Source organism: Schistocerca piceifrons, chromosome 3, assembly GCF_021461385.2.
Source record: "Schistocerca piceifrons isolate TAMUIC-IGC-003096 chromosome 3, iqSchPice1.1, whole genome shotgun sequence".
In the NCBI taxonomy this organism is placed as follows: domain Eukaryota; kingdom Metazoa; phylum Arthropoda; class Insecta; order Orthoptera; family Acrididae; genus Schistocerca; species Schistocerca piceifrons.
In genome coordinates, this window is record NC_060140.1 from 285433838 (window position 1) to 285448819 (window position 14982).

Here is a 14982-nt window from a genome sequence, read left to right on the forward strand (position 1 = left end):
TTCAGTGTAAGTTATGTGGTAGATCTCAAATGCTAGCAAATGGGAAATAGGACAAAATTGAGGCATGTTGGTAGAAAGCATTTATTTCTTTATGATACTTATCAATTTAGTGGCAAAATGTATTTTATCTAGTTGTAAATCCTTTCTGTGCATACACAGTTTCTAGTACTGCTTATCTATAATGGTTTCCAATTTTGTCTCTACTCCTATATGAATCATATCTCTATTTTTGGATTAACTGATCATCCCTTTTAATTCTTACACCATTCCTTATGACACGTAATGGTGGTATATTTTTCTTGAAATGCCTTAGTATCCCTGCAATTTAAAATTTCTAGAGTTCTCTGAGTCCTACTATCAATTGTATGAACTTTCTGCTCATTGCAAAACGATGCACCTCAGAAAGAACACATGGAACGTTTCTTGTTGCTCAAGTTCTCTTTCCCAGCATGGGAAGGCAAAAGCCACTATCTAGCCATTCTTACTTTGATACAACATTTCACATGTGTTTAGCAAGCACTGATGCATGTCCGTGGCTGTGACATATGTATAACACACTCACACACACACACACACACACACACACACACACACATACACGAGCGCGCGCACGCACACAAGGGGGGGGGGGGGGGAGGCAGGCCTTTTGCTGTTGGTAGACTCATGCAGGTCCAATAAGGTGTAATGTGAAATGCACAAAAATTGCACTACAACAGCAATGTATAAGTTTTACTTCACTCACCAGTGATATGTTATTGGAGATGTTGAGGTTATCAGAGCCATTGGCACCATTGCCCTGGCGACGACTGAGCTTGAGGAAGACCTCCTCCAAAGACTGGCAGCCATACATGGACAGCAGCACATGTGGAGACTCCTCTGCTAGCAGGTGTCCACTTCTCATCAGCCCAATCTGTACAACAACAAATCAAGAATTACATCAGCAGAAAATATCCTAAACTGACTTTGTTACATTCTGGGGCAGAGAAGGGAGCATACTATCTCCACAATGCACTTTTAACTCTAAAAAGAAGTATGCTACAGTGAAACTTCTGACAGATCAGAACTAGTTTTCAGACTGGGCCTGAGACAATAGATCTTCATTCTTTGTGGGTAATGCTCTGCCAACTGGGCCACATGAGGATGCCTAAAAGACTAACACAAGCTGTTATCTGCCAGGTACTTCCCTGCTATTTTCCAAATGCCACAAGACTTTCCTACATGTGTTGTTGCTCTAGTACTCCAATGAGGAAGGGAGTGACAGACATTGTGGTAACTATGAAATTGGTAAAATAGAAGAGAGAGGAACTAATGGATCAAGTCCTTGTAGTCTGTGCTACATATTGTAGTGGTGACATTCTGTACGATTTTCCCCCTCTGCAGCTAGCACCATAATCAAACTACCTCAGTAGATGCCTCGGGCTCTAGCTCCCATTTTCATTTCCAAATACATTTTGTTCCTCTGTCCAAAGCCTTTTCATTCTCCACTTCTTAAGTCCAATTATCTTTCAGCATTATTCTATATAACCAGAATTCAGATCCACCCTTTTTTCCTTTTTCTCCAGTTTTCTTACTTTTCACAATTCTCCTTCTTACTTCAAACATAGTGTTTCAGAAACTAATTCTTTAATACTAAGTAGATGTTCGCAGTCAATAGATCTTGTTGAGTAAGGTAGCGCATTCCAGACACTGACACAATATTGAATATTTTCACAGAGTTGATTGTTGTGAGAAGTCATAAATGACACAAGACCACAGCTAGACTGAATTTTACGTAATGCAGTCGTAAAGTCTGAAAGCTTATAAGGAAACTTGCTGTAAATCCACACAAACGAAGAATAAGCTCACATGTAAATGTTAATGCAGATGCTGCCAGACTAATAAAAGTATGGAGAGAAGGCCTGATGCTCGAGATTGTTGTAATTCCATGTTAGAAGCTAACAAGTTTACTCAACAACATTCTTTCTGGTAGAACGTTTTTAGTTTTTCTGAACAGAAAAGCTAGCAGATGGAAAACCCTGAAAATGGTCAGCTCTGACTTCCATTCTGTTGCATTATTATGTCCATGACACACCAGCTACTAACTCCTGAGTTCCAGTTTGCAGATGATAAGTAGCACCGTTCTACTACAGATGGGTTAGTTGGGCCCGACCAACCGCCATGTCATCCATAAGCCAATGGCGTCATGGGCATGCGATGTGGAGGGATACGGGTGTGCACATTGCACTTCCAGCTGTTGTTGAGTTAGTAGGCTTGGTGCTGCTACCACTCGGTCAAGCAGCTGCTCAGATGGCTTCATGTGGCTGACTACACACTGTTCTGACCCTCCTGCCAAGGACAAATCCCTGACAGTAGCAGGAATTAAACCCAGGTCCTCCACATGGCAGTCAATCACGCTGGTGGTCACAATATGCAGATGAGCTGGCATTAATTTGTTTGAAGAAAGATATCAAGCATTGTGAGAATGCACTCTGAAGTGACCTCACTGTATTAAATGAATTTCAAATGAGGACTGCAGCCAGATTAAAGTAATACAGGGCCCACTGTTGCATCTCCATGATAAAGAGGCACACAGGAAGTTACACTTGTTATTTGACTGAGTCGAAGTTTTCCATAACTTCGTCCTTAAATATCTTGGTGTCACCCAAAATGCATAAAGCAGACAAAGAAGCTTGGCTCAAATATAAATCTAATCCGCAAAAAGCAAGAAACTTGTGGGGAGCAAATGGAAACAAATTAATACGCAACTTCACTTGAACTCAGAATCTGAATATTGTGCCTATGTATATGAAAGCTGCATGTAAACACACAACAATGGGTCTAAATGCGCTGTCACATTACTCCCATTCAGTTTGTACTTCTTTTATCAACTATTGCTCCTCTGGGTCTCAGAATAAAAGCTGCCAGGTGGAAATTCTTAAGAACGCAATTCTAACTAGCACTTTCCAGAATTCTCCAACTATATGTAAAGTAACACAAGCTACATTGGGTCATCTTCAGGTCACAGACGTATTCGACGAAACAAAGAAGTGGGAAGGTCGTTGGAGTGAATATCCACTCCAGAACACACACCTAATTCAAAACCGAACGACGAAGGTTGCATGGTCTGATCCCTTCCATTGAGACTGATTGAGACTCAATCGCATCCGAAAGTGACATGGGAGACGTGGCCACATTTTGAAGAAACTGAGTTATTCTGAACGTGTTGCACATGACTGGTGTGGAAGAATAGACAATATAGAGTATATTGCGGAGAACTGCCCGCTCAACGAGCGATGCTACATGTTGCCGGCGAGTACCAACACGACCACCTTTGGTTCGATTAGCCGATGATCTCGACATCAGGTTTTATATTAGTAGCATGGTAAGCCTTTAGGTCTCAACGACGTTACAAGGGGTACTCAAAAATATGGAAACACCGAAAACATTAGAATGCCTAATATGGTGTAGGAAAACTGTTGGCGTTCAAAATGAATAAAAACTGGCCCTGTATGGTTTTCAGGAGACTCTTATACCACATGTCCTGCAAAATAGTGGCGTGTTCAGGCAATTATGACAGAGGTGGATAGCGATCACGCTCTGTTCTCTCCAAAGTAGACCACAAAGGCTCACTAACATTCAGATCTGATGACTCTGGGCAGGGATATATGATAATTCACCCTCATGCTCACAAAACCAGTCCTGTATGGTTGCATTGTATTATATGTTAACCGGGGGCCTAGCAACGACAGAGAGGCTCCGTCCCCGCCACAGCCAGCGTGGCCCTCAACCTCACGACGACGACCGCAGTCCACTTATCCCTTTGCCGCCCCACACCGAACCACTCTTTCAGGGTTACGTGTACATGGAGAACTTGTTTACGCAGCAATCGCCGACGTAGTGTAGCTGAGGCAGAATAGGCGGAACCAGCCCGCATTCGCTGAGGCAGATGGAAAACCGCCAAAAAACATCCACAGACTGGTCAGCTCACCGGACCTCGACCCAAGTCCACAGGGCGGATTCGTGCCGGGGACCAGGCGCTCCTTCCCACTCCGGAAAGCCGTGCGTTGGACCGCTCGGCTAACCGGGCGGGCTCCTGTATGATACGAGATGTGTGAACTGGGGCCCTATGGTTCTGGAACACAGGATCACGAATGATGAAGAAGCTTTGTGCTATGGGATAGGTCTTAATCAGCCAAATTGTCACATAATCCGTGGCAGTAATGCGACCTTAGAGTGTAACCGTGTGACCTATGGAATACCACAATATGGATACTCAAATCATCAACGAACCCCCACCATTTTTCACTTTTGGGATGTAAACTTGGCTAGTAGTTGGAAACAATGTGAAACAAGCCTCACCCGACCACAAGACTTCCTTCCATTACTCGATCGTCTAAGTTCTATAACTTTCGCACCACGTTTTCCTGTTACGGGTATTTGAATCACTGACGAATGGCACTGAAATTGCAGCTCGCCCTGCAGTTCCTAGCGTATGGAGCTACCTTACTGTTGTTTTGGAGCTGGCAGGTTCGCGAGAGCGACATTCAGTTCTCAGTACTTTTGCAACTGTCCTCCTCCTGCTTTTCACCATAATCCCTTTCAATGACCGTGCTCCACGATCACTTAACACACATTTTCGTCCGTGTTGTGACTTACCGGATTATGTTTGTCCCTTTGCCTGTATGCGGTGTAAGTATTCGATACACTGCCACTTGAAACACCAAAATCTTCGTCTCCCTTGGTTGCGGAGGCAACCCCCCCTCCCACCTCCTTACACGAACACCAGCAATTTGTCCATGTTCGAATTCACATAGCTACGCCATAATCCACTCACAACTACGCATAACACTGTTCTGACCACGACTGGCAATGTGTTGAGGGCGTAGCACAGGTGCCGTGTGTGGTCAAATATAACAACAAAACCTGTAGCCTTAACATTCTCTGCGTTTATGCTCAAGCACGCAATTTTTCGCGGTTTACCATGTACTTGTCCAGCCCTTGTATGTATGTATGTTCTTATGATAATAACACATTGAAGAGCCAAAGAATCTGGTACATACATGCGTATTGAAATACAGAGATACAGAAACAGGTAAAATACGGCGCTGCGGTCGGCAACGCCTATATAAGACAACAAGAGTGTGGCGCCGTTGTTAGGTCGTTAACTGCTGATACAATGGCAAGTTATCTAAATTTAAGTGAGTATGAACGTGGTGTTATATTCGGCACACGAGCGATAGCATCTCCGAGGTAGCAATGAAGTGGGGAGTTTCCCTTACGACAATTTCACGAGTGTACCGTGAATATCAGGAACCCGGTAAAACATCAAATGTCTGACATCGCTGCGGCCAGAAAAAGACCCTGCAAGAACGGGACCAAAGACGACTGAACAAAACCGTTCAACGTGGCAGAAGAGCAATCTTTCCGCAAATTGCTGCAGATTTCAGTGCTGGGCCATCAACAAGTGTCAACGTGCGAACCATTCAACGAAGCATCATCTGTATGGGCTTTCAAAGCCGAAGGCCCACTCGTGTACCCTTGATGACAGCACGACACAAAGCCTTACGCCTCTCCTGGGCCCGTCAACACCGACAATGGACTGATGATGACTGGAAACTTGTTGCCTGGTCGAACGAGCCATGTTTCAGATTTTATCGAGCGGATGGACGTGTACAGATATGGAGACAACACCACGCATACATGGACCCAAGTCCATTGTGCATTCCGACGGACTTGAGCAATTCTAGCAGGACAATGCCACACCCCACACGTCCAGAATTGCTACATAGTGGCTTCAGGAACACTCTTCTGAGTTTAAACACTTCCGCTGGCCACCATACTCCCCAGACATGAACATTATTGAGCATATTTGGGATGCCTTGCAACGTGCTATTCAGAAGAAATCTCCACCACCTCGTACTCTTACGGATTTATGGGCAGCCCTGCAGGATTCATGGTGTCAACTCCCTCCAGCACTACTTCAGACATTCGTCGCGTCCATGCCATGTCATGTAGCGGCACTTCTTCGTGCTCGCGGGGGCCCTAAACGATATTAGACAGGTATACCTGTTTCTTTGGCTCTTGACTGTAGTAATCTCTACAGTTAGCTGATAGTCTGCGCCAAGCATTGTCTCTCTTACCTCACAGAGTAACAATTATCTAATGACCTGACGCACCCGTGTACAACTTTTAGAGAAACCCACATAATTCGTTCCGTTCTAAAAAACTTTTGCATTTATGCGAACCCCGTAGTCTCTGTACGGACAGCTTCAGGGCTCTCCGAAGGCCGAGGTCTAAAAGCAGAGGCCACGGGGGGAGAGGTGAAGAGCGGCTGTTCAGCGCCCAGCGGCGACAAGGCCCAAGGGGCCATTAGCGCGGGGACCACGTGCCACTGACTATGAGAGAGGGGCAGCCGATAACTGCTGCGACGTGACCGGGAGGCTGCCGCGTGGAATAACAAGGCTCCCGGCTGCAAAACAGCACACCATCGACACGGGCGCCAACTAACGGCGCTGAACCTGGGACCGACCACAGGCATCCTTCGGATACAGAGTCCGTCTTCCGAACCATACAACTGTACGAACCCGCCATGCACAGCCCCTCCCCGCTGGATTATATCCGCTGTTTTTCTTTCTACTAGGAATTAAACGTCTCATTGATGTATCCGTATTGAAAAGCCTGACCAAAAACGTGTACACAGCAGACAATGTCGTACTATCATCCTATAGACCATTGCCTCGTATTCTACGGTGTAATTGGGTAATATTAGGATACTTCCTGGCAGATTAAAACTGTGTGCCGCACCGAGACTCGAACTCGGGAGTCTCGAGTTCGAGTCTCGGTCCGGCACACAGTTTTAATCTGCCAGGGAGTTTCATATCAGAGCACACTCCGCTGCAGCGTGAAAATCTCATTCCGAAAACATCCCCCAGGCTGTGGCTAAGCCATGTCTCCGCAATATCCTTTCTTTCAGGAGTGCTAGTTCTGCAAGGTTCGCAGGAGAACTTCTGTTAAGTTTGGAAAGTAGAAGGCGAGGTACTGGCAGAAGTAAAGTTGTGAGGACGGGGCGTGAGTCGTGCTTGGGTAGCTCAGATGGTAGAGCACTTGCTGCGAAGGGCAGTAGGTCCCGAGTTCGAGTCTCGGTCCGGCACACAGTTTTAATCTGCCAGGGAGTTTCATATCAGAGCACACTCCGCTGCAGCGTGAAAATCTCATTCCGGAAACATCCCCCAGGCTGTGGCTAAGCCATGTCTCCGCAATATCCTTTCTTTCAAGAGTGCTAGTTCTGCAAGGTTCGCAGGAGAACTTCTGTTAAGTTTGGAAAGTAGAAGGCGAGGTACTGGCAGAAGTAAAGTTGTGAGGACGGGGCGTGAGTCGTGCTTGGGTAGCTCAGATGGTAGAGCACTTGCTGCGAAGGGCAGTAGGTCCCAAGTTCGAGTCTCGGTCCGGCACACAGTTTTAATCTGCCAGGGAGTTTCATACCAGCGCACACTCCACTGCAGAGTGAAAATCTCATTCTGTAAACATCCCCCAGGCTGTGGCTAAGCCATGTCTCCGCAATATCCTTTCTTTCAAGAGTGCTAGTTCTGCAAGGTTCGCAGGAGAGCTTCTGTAAAGTTTGGAAGGTAAGAGGCGAGGTACTGGCAGAAGTAAAGTTGTGAGGACGGAGCGTGAGTAGTGCTTGGGTAGCTCAGATTGTAGAGCACTTGCCCGCGAAAGGCAATAGGTCCCGAGTTCGAGTCTCGGTCCGTCACACAGTTTTAATCTGCCAGGAAGTTTCATATCAGCGCACACTCCGCTGCAGAGTGAAAATCCCATTCTGATATTAGGATACCTCTAAAATTTTATTGTTAAAAGAGACATTTTTCCTTCTTACAAAACTCCCGTTGCTTCTGTCATGAACACTAAGTTTGATTTCATGCACGTCTCCAATGATCTCGCTTCCAGCAACCGCCGCCTTCATTTCGAAACAATTGCAGCATCCCACTTCGTCATCTACCTCACACACTCATATCTCTGCCTGCTCCTGTGATTCTTTCCAACGGTCTACGAACTACAGTTGTCAGCAACGACTTATGTAATGCTTATTCAACCATTGTAACTCTTCATTTCATTACGTTTGTCAAAAGTGCAAGATTAGAAAATGGTTTCAGATCCCTGGCGTGTGTAGTAATATGAAAAGAAATTTGACTGGAATAGCTAGGAGCATCCGCTTTCGCCACTGAGCGACTCGCTACACGTAGCCCCTCTGTTCGATTTGGGTTTTGCCTAAGATTTTGCCTTGAAGTAGCAGCTTAGACTCAGCAAACCAACGTTAATGGTTGGGAGAGCAGTGTACCAGGCACAAGTTCCTCCGACATTGCCTCCCTTAGCTCCCTCTGAACCAGTAACACCTAAAAAAGAAGAAGAACCGGAGGCAAATACGCTGCTAATGCACAATAGAGCTGTAGCGCCAAAGAGCTCAATTTAGTACTAACAGAGACAGTGTAAAAGGATAGCTTTTATATATATATATTTTGGGGTGGTGTTCCATGCACAGGAGGAGGTCGGCATAGTGTACATAAGCCTAATTCACAATTACTGCGTAATCCGGTTTATCACTGAAGACAAACCCAGAAATAATTCTAGCTAGCATCGTCGGGCCACTGTACAAGCCACTGGGGGTTTGAAATAATAAGCTAAAGTAGCAAAGACAGGTAGCGTGACTGGCAAGCATAAAAACTTAAAAGTAATTGCGTTACGGAGTGGCTGTTCAGGAATCAGCCACTTAGCGATATTTAAGACGTCCTTCGGTTTTGTTTATCTCTCAAATCTGGAACTTCTTTAGGCAGTTATTCCAGTTTATACTGGTTGTGTTTGTCTCTCTTTCATTTCCTCGGTGACCTTCGCCCTGATTGCCACCTTGCGTGCATGTGCTCAAGTTTGCACAGGAAGCTATAAAGATTTCAGCTTGATAGCTGGGAGAGACGCCGATTCTCTGAGGGCACACTAAGCTACATTCATCTGAAAAATGTGACAGGCAAGAGAAGGGAAGCTGAAGCCCAGCACTTAATAGATTTCTCTCCAACACGGTAATAGCAGAACCAAGGTAATGGAAGTCCAATGCACAGGCTCCGATAGATCGTTCAGTGTTTACGAACTTCAGTTTGTGATTTTTAATGTATTAATGGGCATTCTTGCTTTTACGAAAAAAAAACCTTCACCTGTTCTGATACTGCCCTTTCCTGACGTCTGAAAGCACAAGAAAAGACTCCACGATTCGCTACTTTAGAAAGATTACGCTTCAAAGCTAAACAAAGCCATTTCGTGGAACAAATTCAAATTTACGAACGGTTTACTTCGCTTTTGGGAATACAAAAGTCTGTCGTGGTACAAGGAGTGGACAGTAAGGTGGGTGCAGAAGTCTCTCGATTCGGTACAAGAAATCCTTGCGTTTTTCATCCTTTTAGATCACGCCTTGTCATTACGGAGAAAGATCGCATAAGGCACGTATTTGCCTGCCTTCATCCGATTATTTCGAAATGTAACTATGTACCCAGGGAGAGGGTACTATTTCTGCAAAAAAGTTGCCGCTCTCCACATCTTTTTGACATCTGTAGAAATTATACACGAAACATACAAACAAATCAACCAGGACTGTTGTGGTATCCCAAATCATGGGGTCGTATATTTGTGTTTGAAACCGAATCCGGCTCTTTGATATCTCCGAAGTGAAGTCATGTAATCGTCATCTCACCGGTGAAATGCAAATAAGGGAAGTTAGTAATTGAACGTGAAAAATTACATTATTTAAAGCTGATTTTAGACTGATTTGGTTACAGTTGAAGGGAAGATAGGCAACTGAACCAGTGATGGAAGACCACACTTCTGCATGTTGACGTTTACGTTTATGGAGCTATTTGAGAGATGGTCTGAAATAGGCGTCATTGCCCTAAATGTTTCGTAAGTTAAACAATAACACAATAACTGTATAAAAAGTTTTTAATTCTTTCTTACTCCAGAAGAAACCGTGAATCATTTGTTAGCTGTTAAACGTGGACTGTACAAAGAATTGTCCGAAATCAGAAATACGTAAACAATTATAAGAAGGAAATAAAAAAATACAACGACGTTATCATTATTTTAGTCACGAAAGCTTGACAACTGAGCGACGGTTGGGAGTTTTAACATGAGATCAACGGTACAGTCTGTCATACTTTTGTCAAGTTCAAAAAGTTCAAATGGCTCTGAGCACTATGGGACTTAACTTCTAAGGTAATCAGTCCCCTAGAACTTAGAACCACTTAAACCTAACTAACCTAAGGACATCACACACATCCATGCCCGAGGCAGGATTCGAACCTGCGACCGTAGCGGTCGCGCAGTTCCAGACTGTAGCGCCTAGAACCGCTCGGCCACCCAGGCCGGCTTTTGTCAAGTGAACAATTTGGCTCTGATGGCTCTGAACACTATGGGACTTAACGCAAGTGAACAATTTATTTGTAGGTCTTCGACCTTGGTCAGTCTAGGTGAACCACATATATTATTCTAATAGTAACTAATACATTTCTCATTCTGTTACGTACAAATCAAAGCGCTTAATAGTTTGTTCATAACAGAGGCGAGAAAAGGAAATAGCACATAAAGTGAACGTGACCATAAGGATAAGAGCATAGGTCAAAAGACTGCCCATTCCACTAAACCTTGACTGGCTGCATCGTTTTCCTCATTGCTATTACGCAGGGAACTCCTCGGCGAGAAGCCGATCTGGCAAAGCACGCTTCGTTTTGCACACAAAGCACACGATTTAGCAACCAGGCTGTTGGAGGTGAGAGAACGACGTGCACAAAATTCTTGATAATTTCGTCTCGTTCGCTCAAACTCTCTGTAATAAAGCATTTTTTAGTTTTTTTGTTGAAAAGTAATTAAATTCCTTTCCGTAAACTGTAATAAATGGACAGCGATAAATAGTAGACGACTTGTGAAGTTCGCCAGACGTCAACAATCAGCTATTGTAATTTTGTTTCCAATGGGTCCGCAGCTTGATATAAGTCGTGTAAAGACATTATGAATTAAGTCCAAAAAGCTGCTTCTTTTTTTGAGATGTTTATTTAATCACGACAGGCCTTTTTCAGCACTATTGCCATCATCAGGCGACCTGAAAGTAATGGTTTTATTATATACTATTTTCTAGGGCAGACGGTAGCCTACTTATCGTATATGAGATTGTCAACCACACTTTTATGAAATTCTTAACTTACCTATAACATCGCTGGTTAGTCACCTAAGCGGTTTTATTACATCTTTTAAAGTTATTTTGTGACGTAGATTTCATAGGCTATATTTGTTGGAAGTTATAGCCTGAATTTTATTTGTTGTGTGTGACAACTTTTTGTTTGACGTTTAACCAACGATGTTATAAGTTTACATCAGAACAGTTACCTATCGATTTCCCTTAGTTACCGTGTTGTTTATTTTTATCTGTGAATGTGTAATTGGTTTGGCTTAGCTTATGTCTTTGGTTACAAGCACAGTAGTTTCACAGTAACAAAGCTGGATAAACAAAACTATTCAATTGTTAATTTTCCGTTAAAATTTTTAAAAAATGTGAAGTACAATTTACACAAATGTGAGTTTAACAATTTGTAAGAGCACGGCTACGTCGGTGTCATAATAGCACAGTCAATGAAAACAAACAAAAAGATCTAATATGGGAAATAATTCATGCAGTCGCCATCGACAACATACTAAAAATCTTGACCGATGGGGGGCTGAGTGTACATTTGAAGATCACTTTTGTATGTTTCTCTTGAACAGCTCGAAACCACAGTCTCTAGCGCAAACGTGTCTCAGTATAAAACGGAATTATGGTTCAAATGGCTCTGAGCACTATGGGACTTAACTTCTAAGGTAATCAGTCCCCTAGAACATAGAACTACATAAACCTAACTAACCTAAGCGCATCACACACATCCATGCCCGAGGCAGGATTCGAACCTGCGACCGTAGCAGTCACGCGGTTCCGGATTGAAGCGCCTAAAACCGCAAGGCCACCGCGGCCGGAAAAGCAGAAGTACATTAGCTTTCTATATAAAAAAAGACCTAGTCATTCTTCTCTATTATTATGAGTTAGCGTGAAGAGAGTGAGATAATATCGAAAATCTCTCGCGACCAGTAGGTTACGTGGTTTTGTAGGTAATTTTGAGGTTGTTTCCCGACACGATCGATCACAAGTTTTCTATATCGAGTTGTTTGTCTCGATTTCCTCTGCACCACCATCGTACGCTTTAAACAGTTATCATTTACACCCTATATATGCATTCCGACCATTTCACAGAGGGTCAATGAAATTAAACAGCTGTCTCTGAAAATTTAATTCTTGTGTGAAACAGATATTCTGTATTATGTTGTGTTCCACGTCCACGAGTATTTCCCCACTATGGATCTATGAAATGAACGTCATATTTAATCTAAGTAATATGAACGTACTTTCGTAGTGGGCGTCAGTGTGTAACTAATGGAAGACCTATCGAAAATATAGAAACACCGAATAGGATAGTTTATTTCCTTCTGTGGCTTTCAGGATATTGTCTAGGAAGAGCCTGATTTGGGTTTTGCTTGATTAAGGTTTTCGGTTCAAAATGGTTCAAGTGGCTCTGAGCACTATGGGACTTAACTTCTGAGGTCAACAGTCCCCTAGAACTTAGAACTACGTAAACTGAACTAACCTAAGGACATCGCACACCTCCATGCCCGAGGCAGGATTCGAACCTGCGACCGTAGCGGTCACGCGGTTCCAGACTGAAGCGCCTAGAACCGCTCGGCCACTCCGGCCGGCGGGGTTTTCGGTATCTGACCTCTCCTCAGCCTAATTAGAGGGTTACCATCACCTCGACACAGAAGAGGGTGTACTGCCACCAAAGGACCTTATCAGCACGCCTTTCTCCCCACATGAGAACAGTAGGACTCTTTAAGTGGAGAAAAGTGTCAGTCGCGTGCCCTTACGGATAGCGAAACGCCGCACACACGCCCCGCTCGGAGACGCTTTCTGCGGCCAGACACGCACTGGCTTCTCCGATTTCGCAAGCCTTGGGCAACGCACCGCCCGAGGCACCGACTATGGTGACGCGTTGCCCAACAGACGTGGTCGCCTCACCCGGCCAGACACAACACATCTCGTGCCCCTGACTCGCGCTCTCGCCGTTGTTTCCTACTGCGCATGCGCCCGAGTCTTCAGTGGACAACCGACCGTCCCACATATCCGCAACAGCATCATCCTCTGACATTTAGGATAAGATTACCCGCTCAAGTGTCGGTAGCTCCCCACAATGGCCATTGTCTGCAAGGCAAGGTATTGTTAACTTAATCTCGCTCTGAACGCGGCAGGTTAGGTCCCACCGGTGGAGCAAACTGTCTTTCCTGTACTTCGATTAGCCCACAGAAAGGGTAATATGTCTAGTCTTAAATGCTAACGCAATAGCAGTTAATTATACGAGAACTGTGAAAGTAACTTTTTAGTATTCCCGTGCTCCTGCAAAAATCAGGAACATCTACAAGACAATTGTTTGGGTCACTCGCTTTGTATTCTTTCACGAGACATCGGCATTTCTTTCCGTTTACAACTGTAACATCATATAACACGAGACCCTCTTGCACGGTCGACTATATGTAGTTCTGAAGTTAAGGTTTCTCGTACTGTATGGTGAGCTGCGTTATATCAAGTAGGTCTATAGTCCCTGTAAATTAGGGCATTGGTGTGTCTTATATCGCAACTATCGGGATATACGAAGGGACTTCAGAAAGAAAGAGAAGTACACTGAGGTGACAAAAGTCATGGGATAGCGATATGTATACACACAAGGTATAAAAGGGCAGTCGAGCTGACATTTGTACTCAGATAATTCATGTGAAAGAGTTTCCGCCGTGATTAATCGGCTCTCGATGAGAATTAACAGACTTAAAAAGTGGTATGGTATTTGGAGCTAGACGCTTGGGACATTCCGTTTCGGAAATAGTTAGGAAATTCAATATTCCGAGGTCCACAATGTCAACAGTGTGCCGACAATACCAAATTTCGGTATTACCTCTTACTACGGACAAGGCTGTGACCAACGGTCTTCACTTAAGGGGGGTAGGACGTCAAACGGGCCGACTTAGAGCAGGAGAGGCACCACATGACATTTTATTTTCTACTGTGTATACTTTTACAAATAAATTCATAAACCTTTGTGAGCATGACCAAGAAGGTTTCAGGATTCACACTCATGGCAGTGGAAGTGCAAAATCATAACAAAATAAATTTTTTTTAGATATGAAATTTCATCTTTTTCCATTTACTGTTGACTGCATTTCTTGCTATAGGTACATTTTTGTTCACAAGTAAGAGAGATTCTTTGACGAATTTTGCACAGCATACAAACCATACTTACAGGTGTATGAAACTCTAGAATTTTCCAAATCTATTAAAAACTGTGGTAAAAATTGTGGTAATTAACTACAAAATTTTATTTTTTCCTAAACATAAAGTTTAAAACGCAAAAGCTCATTCATTTTTTCATAAATTAAATAGATTCTAGAGTTCAGACACCTGTAAGTATGGTTTGTATGCAGCGCAAAATTCATCGAACAGTCTCTCTTACTTATGAAGAAAAGTGTACCTATAGCAACAAATGCAGCCAATAGCATGTGAAAAATGATGAAATTTCACATGTAAAAAAATTATTTTGTTATGTTTTTGAACTTCCACTGCTACAAGTGCGAATCCTGAATCCTTCCTGGTCATGCTGACAGTTTTATGAATTTACTTGTAAAAGTATAGACAGTGCAAATTAAAATGTCCTGTGGTGCCTCTCCTGCCCCAAGTCGGCCCGTTTGACGTCCAACCCCCTTTAACGACCGAGAACAGGGGCGTTTGCGTAGAGTTGTTGTTGCTAACAGGCAAGAAACACTGCGTGAAATGGCAGCAGAAATCAATGTGGAACGGACGACGATTGTATCCATTAGGACAGTGCGGCGACATTAGGC

At 43.8% G+C, this 14982-nt stretch overlaps 1 protein-coding gene across 1 annotated transcript in view; it reads right to left on the minus strand.

Moving 5' to 3' along the window:
• Positions 1-14982, minus strand: part of LOC124788203 (ABC transporter G family member 20) — a 395732-nt gene that overhangs the window by 38637 nt on the left and 342113 nt on the right. The window contains exon 7 of the mRNA XM_047255380.1: positions 743-910. Coding sequence (XP_047111336.1) covers positions 743-910 — 168 coding nt within the window. The remainder of the gene's footprint in view (positions 1-742; positions 911-14982) is intronic.